At 39.3% G+C, this 7612-nt stretch overlaps 1 protein-coding gene across 1 annotated transcript; it reads left to right on the top strand.

The window, feature by feature from the left end:
* The first annotated feature begins 169 nt into the window (after window positions 1-169).
* On the top strand, window positions 170-7593 carry rab4a (RAB4a, member RAS oncogene family). Its single transcript, XM_035150684.2, has 8 exons — window positions 170-328; window positions 1508-1588; window positions 2173-2287; window positions 3163-3225; window positions 3359-3513; window positions 3731-3826; window positions 4276-4421; window positions 5501-7593. The coding sequence occupies exons 1-7, from the start codon at window positions 313-315 to the stop codon at window positions 4389-4391; spliced, it is 642 nt and encodes a 213-aa protein (XP_035006575.1). The 5' UTR covers window positions 170-312; the 3' UTR covers window positions 4392-4421; window positions 5501-7593.
* The last annotated feature ends 19 nt before the right edge of the window (window positions 7594-7612 follow it).

Raw genomic sequence — 7612 nt, 5'->3', positions numbered from 1 at the left:
TATATTAAGTATGTTCTTTGGTCATTTAAATATTATCTTAAAACAATTATTGTCTCAAATAATTAAGGGACGTCCTGAAATTTAAATTTTCTAAAGACCTAAACTGGTTCAACAGCGGCCGTTTTGAGACATTACAATGTTCGGGCTTTTATTTTGAAACGGCAAAGCACCTACGGGAAGTCGGAGGGGCAAAATCTGCTGGAATCCGCGGAAACCAGCAGCAGAGTATTTTCATTTACTTAGCTAGCGAACCATCTGTCAACTTCTATTCCTCCATTACTTCTCTTTCACCGTCAAACCGACACCGGGGCGATGTCAGAGTCTTACGGTAAGAGATCCGCTTCCACCGGGCTAACCACCGTTAGCATCCCAGTTAGCCACAGATGGGAAGGAAGCAGGTGTGTCGAGAGGGGTTTTCTCAGCGTAAACAGAGATCAGGCTAATGGAGCTGCTGGTGGAGGCTCATGGCCTTTAAATGTCGTGTCAGTGCGATAACATGGACTCAGGAGATTCAGTGGCTGTGCAGAGTAAATGAATCGACTTTATAAGATTATGAACGGGATGAGCAGGAAACTGGCACCAGGGAAGATGGAGCTGCTGCGAATATGTGACTGAGCTGCGCATCCTGTAAACTACGTATTATCACAGTGTAAACTACGTATTATCACAGTGTAAACTACGTATTATCACAGTGTAAACTACATATTTTCACAGTGTGTAAACTACATATTTTCACAGAGTGTAAATTACATATTATCAGTGTGAACTACATTTTATCAGAGTATTACTACATATTACCAGAGTGTAAACTACATATTATCAGAGTGTAAACTACATATAAACAGAGTGTAAACTACATATTATCAGAGTGTGAACTACATGTTATCATTGTGTAAACTACATATTATCACAGAGTGTAAACTACATATTATCAGAGTGTGAACTACATGTTATCATTGTGTAAACTACATATTATCACAGAGTGTAAACTACATACAATCACAGAGTAAACTACATATAATCAGCGTGTTAACTACATTTTATCAGAGTATTACTACATATCTGAAGAGTGTAAACTACATATCTGAAGAGTATAAACTACATATAATCAGAGTGTGAACTACATGTTATCATCGTGTAAACTACATATTACCAGAGTGTAAACTACATATTACCAGAGGGTAAACTACATATTTTCACAGTGTAAACTACATGTTATCAGAGTGTCAACTACATATTATCACAGAGTGTAAACTACATGTTATCACAGTGTAAACTACATATTATCACAGTGTAAACTACATATTATCACACTGTAAACTACATATAATCACAGAGTAAACTACATATAATCAGAGTATTACTACATATCATCAGAGTGTAAAAATGCTACTGTCACAATTAAGTTAATATCAATACAGTTAATGATGAATGCTGTGATATTACACACATTATATGATTTTATTTGGTCTTTATATCTATCATGGTTTCTGTGCTCCTTCCTCAGATTTCCTGTTTAAGTTCCTGGTGATTGGAAATGCTGGAACAGGCAAATCCTGTCTGCTGCACCAGTTCATTGAGAAGCGGTGTAAGTTGGAACGATTCAAAACGTTACTCATTATTCAGTTACTCTGACTTCTAATATAAGTGTTGTCCTATAGAACTAGCTTGTCAATATGTATTATTAGTGAAACACTGTCAAAATCCTGAAATGAACTACAGCCTAATAATGATATTAGGGAGTTAAAATGTTCCAATTCCAGTTTTATAATAAACGTAATCATAAATGACTTACTAAAAAGGACACATTTTACCAAATATGTAGAACTTGAATAAAAAAAAAATTATCATGTCAAATGTAAACAGAAATGCAAATCTTTTCTGCATTGTTTACTATGTAATATAAAAGTTTTCATACCAGCAAACAAATGATATGTTGGAAATCTGTCATACCCCTGAATTCTTTCGGGAAACCAATAAATCGGTCAGGCTCTAGACATGACATAGAACATATAGAACTTAAACAAGTAAAACACAGATGTAATAAGTCCATCATTATATTTATTGTACTGTTCAGTGGTTATTTTATTGAAATAGTACACGTTCACCAAACTATCCTTTGCAGTTATTTCTTAATAAAGACATGATTCCACGTTTTTTTTTGTTTTCCAGTTAAAGACGAATCCAACCACACAATCGGAGTGGAATTTGGCTCAAAGATCATCAGCGTGGTCAATAAAATGGTCAAACTGCAGATTTGGGACACTGCAGGACAAGAAAGGTTCAGGTAGGAGAAATGTCAAATATATGTTCCGGTTCTATGTCCAGCTGGAAAACTTAATCCTTTACCTTCACATCACCAGGGAGAAAAAGTGGAGTGAAACTTAAAGTGAATAGATTATTTTCACAGCGCACATGGCTGTTATGGAAGTTTTCTGGAAGCTGGTGAAAGGAGAACTCAGGCAGCAGAAGGTTTCAATGTAGACTTGATGCATCAAGGAGACCAGAAGGTGAAACAATATACAAACGCTAACAGAGTAACATGAGCAATTGTCATCCCCAAGTCGGACGATGTCTTCCACAGCCTCCCCATATATCTCCCTCTACTTGCGTCACCCATTCCAACAGCACATCCATGAAGGGCTAGAATGCTGTCACGCTCTTTGTTACATGTAGGTGTTCGCATCTGAGTTAGATATGAAAGTCCCTAAGCGTAGACACTACAATGTACTGTTGGTTGGTCCTTTATCTATAACTTGACCTTTGGTACTGCTTAGAGAGAGAAGGGAGTATCTGTGGAATTAGCCTGGCACTCTTCTCTTAATGGTGTACAGATATATTGTAATATACACTATATATACATAATATATAGTGGGATATACAGTAATGTGTGAGGATGGTCAAAAATTCCTCAACAGTTGTGACTTATCAGATGTGTAACTAATTTCATTAATTTGCTGCATTGTTTTGCAGTAGTTGCTGAAACAGTTTCATATGTTTTTTTGTGCTTCCAATAAGGCAATGAAAGAAAAGATTTGGGAAACATTTAATCCAAATTAAGGACTTGAGATGAAAGTAAGTCATCACATATTATCTGTCTTGACTGTGCCTATTGACCTTTGTGTATGTGTGTGTGTGTGTGTGTGTGTGTGTGTGTTTCAGGTCTGTAACCAGGAGTTACTACAGAGGAGCAGCAGGGGCCCTGTTGGTCTATGATATCACCAGGTAAAACAATGATTCACACATGATTTCAGATCACCTCAGTATCTGGTCCCTTGTTATTTCTTTTTAGTCTGCTCAGATTTCCTTTCTCAAATGTAACCTGTGCGTCTTCTTCCTGTCTCTGTCTCCACTGAAGTCGAGAGACGTACAATGCTCTGACCACATGGCTGAGCGATGCCAGGATGCTGGCCAGTCAGAACATTGTAATCATCCTGTGTGGAAACAAGAAAGACCTGGACTCTGACAGAGAGGTCACGTTCCTGGAGGCGTCGCGTTTTGCTCAGGAGAACGGTAGGACCAACAGTTTGTGATCAAATGGTTCAGTTTGAGTGGTTTTCCCAGGGAAAATTCACATTGAGTTAACTGATATCTTTGAGTGTGTGTAATTCAGTTGGATTGAATTTAAGGGCTGTTGGCCCCTGGTGGAGGTATGTGCTCGACTGAGTGCCATTCTACTTAGAAAAAAATGACAAATGACTAAAATACTGTATCTGTGTGTGTGTGTCAGAGCTGATGTTCCTGGAGACCAGTGCTCTAACAGGGGAGAACGTTGAAGAGGCTTTTGTCCAGTGCGCTAGGAAAATTCTCAACAAGATTGAGTCAGGTAAGATCTCTGATCCTTGCCCATAACCCTAACCCCTGAATCCTTCCTTATCCTAACAGGATCAACAAGGTGGGCTTATGTATGACTGCAGACACTGTAGCAGTTTTGGGATCTTTTTTTAAACAAAGCATATCTCCAACACATCACAGTCCCAACCAATGAGCAGACACCGAGCTGCAGCATTTCTCCTGGAGATAAATAGAAATCTGATCACAGGAGGAGAGTGGAAGAGTGAAGGCCAGATCAGTTCACAGTTCTATAGTGGGACAAAGGGATGTAGTGGAGGGAAAATGTGGCGCACCTGTATTTTATATTTACACTTACATTGTCCAAGTGTTTTTGTATATGTTCACCACAACATGAATGGCAAGCTGTGCACTATTTAAGTAAAAAATTATTAAGAGCTGGTGATCATCTGTCTCCTCACTGATTTCGTCTGTTATTTCCAGGAGAGCTGGACCCAGAGAGGATGGGCTCAGGAATCCAGTACGGCGACGCCGCGTTACGACAGCTCCGCTCTCCTCGTCGTGCTCAGACGCAGGGCACCCAGGAGTGTGGCTGCTAGTGGACCGGCCCTGTAACATACACATACAAGGTAAAGGGGCCAGAGAATCAGTGTATTTAAGGTTTCTGTGTATAATAAGATGATGATGAGTTTATGAAACTTGACATTCTGCTCATTGCTCTCAGTGCTGTGAATCCTCTTCACTCAGCCACTCTTTGTCGTCTATACTCCTGGCACTCATCTCATCACTCACACATTTTCACAATCTGAATTGAGATGGAGAGTGGAGGGGTTTTAAGAGCATTTTTGGTTTGGACATAAATACATTTTAAATGATTTACAAGTGCCTTTGTGATGTTTCACCCCAACCAAGACCAAAACCAAAGGAAAAATACACTTAGACATACATCAGTGTGATATGAACTACCTAAAATTACATCTTTAAGAAAAATGTATTGATGTGTATTTGGACTTTTCAGTTTGACTCATGTCCCATTCACCAACATAGAGGTTTAGGACCTATACTGTAGCCAGCCACCAGGTGGCTATCGAGAAGTTTTGGCTTCACTTTTGGGGAGCAGTCATGTCATCCATCTTTATATGCACTTGATGTATGTACTTTAAATTTAATACGTGTTAGTTGGTTTAGTTAATTATTGGTCCTGGTCTTTTTGTGTGATTTCATGACAGTAAAAAATATAGAATATAACCAGATTTATCCTCATAGAAAACCGATGACTTCATACATCATATTGTTTCATCTTTGCTTATTCTCCCCCCAACATTGCTTTTTCAAACTGTGATCTACACGTTTTGTATTCATCAAGGTAGGAAAAATAACGGAAACACTTGACTTAGGAATTGATCGCCCACTCTTCCTGCAGATCTCTTCACAAGAGATATTTTTAGGGCACCCACAGCAGGTGGGATACCCACCCACAGATCTTCATTGATGTACAGATCAGGGGGCTGCGGGGGCGGTTCCAAAAGCTCCAGCTTGTGGATTTTGAAGTCAGCTTTGGATCATTGTTCTGTGGTAGATGCCAGCCTGTTTTCAGTTTCACTCTCCTGACTGACTGTAGCACCTTAGCATCTTGAATTAGCTGGTATTAAGTGGAACCCTCTCTTCTCTCTGCCTGTGTGATGAATGTGTGCGTGTGTGTTTATAGTCTGGTTTAGAGTGGTTCAGACAGGTTTGTGAAGACCAGGTGAAGAACAGCCACGAGGAACCATAAGGTCCCGGGTTCAGGTTGCGGTGCTGGTGATTCCTCTCTGACCTTTGACCTTCGTACGGACCTTTGAGAACCTTCAGAACCTTCGTTATCATGGCCTGCACCTGCAAGAGATCCACGCCCCCTATTAAGACCTCTGAGCATCTCCAAGGTAACCAGAGACCATCACCTCCAACAACCTGCTCCACTATTGGGCCAAACCCCCTCACCCAACCCTCTAATCAGGATTTGAACTACTGACATGTAACTTTTCTCCCTCTCCTAACTGTCTACTGATCCGCCCTCTCCTGCTTTCCTCCCAATGGACCACACTGTTGTCTTTTCATTACGTCCCATTCTCTCGAAGTAAAGACAATTTGGGTTCAGCTGCACATATGTAAAATATTGATTAACTTTCGAGCTGTTGGCACCTCCTGGCTTTAGCTTCATACTCACACACCGACACAAACTGTCGATTTTCCTTAGAAAACATATTTAAGAAAACTGTTGAACTGTTGCAACTTCTTCCCTCTTTCTCCATCTGCCTGCTCTGATTGCTTGTCAACTTCCTGCTCACCTGTGATCATACATTTTGCACTTCCTGTATGACCATTTCACTTCCCGTCTTCTGTACTTTCTCTCCCACTATAGTTCCCCTTGGCAACTCAGAGGACAAAATACATGTCATCAGTTTACCTATCCTCGTGCCCTCCATGCCTACCTTTCTTGCAATTTTGTTTACTCCCACTGATGCCCTCTGTTACCTCTCTCGGCCTCTCTCTCCTCCTGTCTCCCTGCAGCATCTTACACACTGTGCAGTGTATCTGTAAATAGAGATTGACGCATGTTTTCTCAAACAGAATATCAGAGTATTTCATTATGAAGAGATATTATATGAATATGAAGTTAGATATCATATCCAGTATTGGGTTGATGCACCACTGTATTATTATCATGTTACTCTACATTACACTGGGAACTTGTGAGCAGCATACATGGACAGGACTGTTTGCAGCATTTATGTTTTTTTGTAATTGGGCCAAGTTGATGTGGATTACATTATGGACAAACATGTTTATGTGTTAAAAGTCTATTTTATCTTCAAGTTCATAGATTTATTAAGAAAACAGACAGATGCAACCTGAAATGATCTGAGCAATTGGTTTTCTATTTCATTGCATTTAAATTATTTGTACTGTTAAAAAATAAATGTCCACTCTTAATTCTCAATGGCATATTCAGTATTGAACTGTTAAATGACATTGTGTAACACCAAAGGACTCCAGTTGTAACTAGAAATGTTCTGATACCATTTTTCATTCCCGGTACTGATTCCACCAGCTGGACTTTGTGAATCAGCCAATACTGAGAACAGATCTGATACCAGCGCATTAAAAAAAAGCGTATAGCACTGCAAATAGCAATGTACACTCCAAGTTAGACATTTCTGATGTTTTCATGACAAGTGTCAAACATTTTTTGGTTCATTATGAATCTGTGGTGGGACAATTAGAATATGGTGGGCCACAAAACAATTATTTTCTTAAAATAGCTGTTAAAGTGCAGCCTCACTTTATATAAATAAATGGATTTTTTAAGTAGAACCACCCCTAAAACGTAAGTCTTGCATATGGTACATGTCACCATTTTACTTGTGGGACTTTCCAGTGTGAAATACTGCCAACTGACATTTTATATCGCTCTGGCTACACTAATGGAAATCCTATCTTCTTTTCCACTACTTACCAGTTGCAGTGAAGTGTAACTGTTGTTTTGGGGCAGTAAAGAAGTCATAATTTCTGGGAAAAGAAAATTACAGTTTTATCTGGGTGATATTAATCTACTTTAAAAACTTGGTATCAGACTGGTTCATAGATTTATTTTCTCACTGATTCCCAACAGTATCGGAGACTTTTCTGATCCTGGTGTCGGTATTAGGACATTTCTACTTTTGACTAATGACTGGTCTACTATAATGACACAGTAAATGTTGCCTGTTTACATGGATGCATGAGTGGTTGCTGCTAGCTGTCAGTAAATAGTTACTGAATGGTTTCAGCAGAGGTGTGA

Source organism: Hippoglossus stenolepis, chromosome 1 (genome assembly GCF_022539355.2).
Source record: "Hippoglossus stenolepis isolate QCI-W04-F060 chromosome 1, HSTE1.2, whole genome shotgun sequence".
In the NCBI taxonomy this organism is placed as follows: Eukaryota; Metazoa; Chordata; class Actinopteri; order Pleuronectiformes; family Pleuronectidae; genus Hippoglossus; species Hippoglossus stenolepis.
This window is presented reverse-complemented; position numbering and strand designations above follow the sequence as displayed.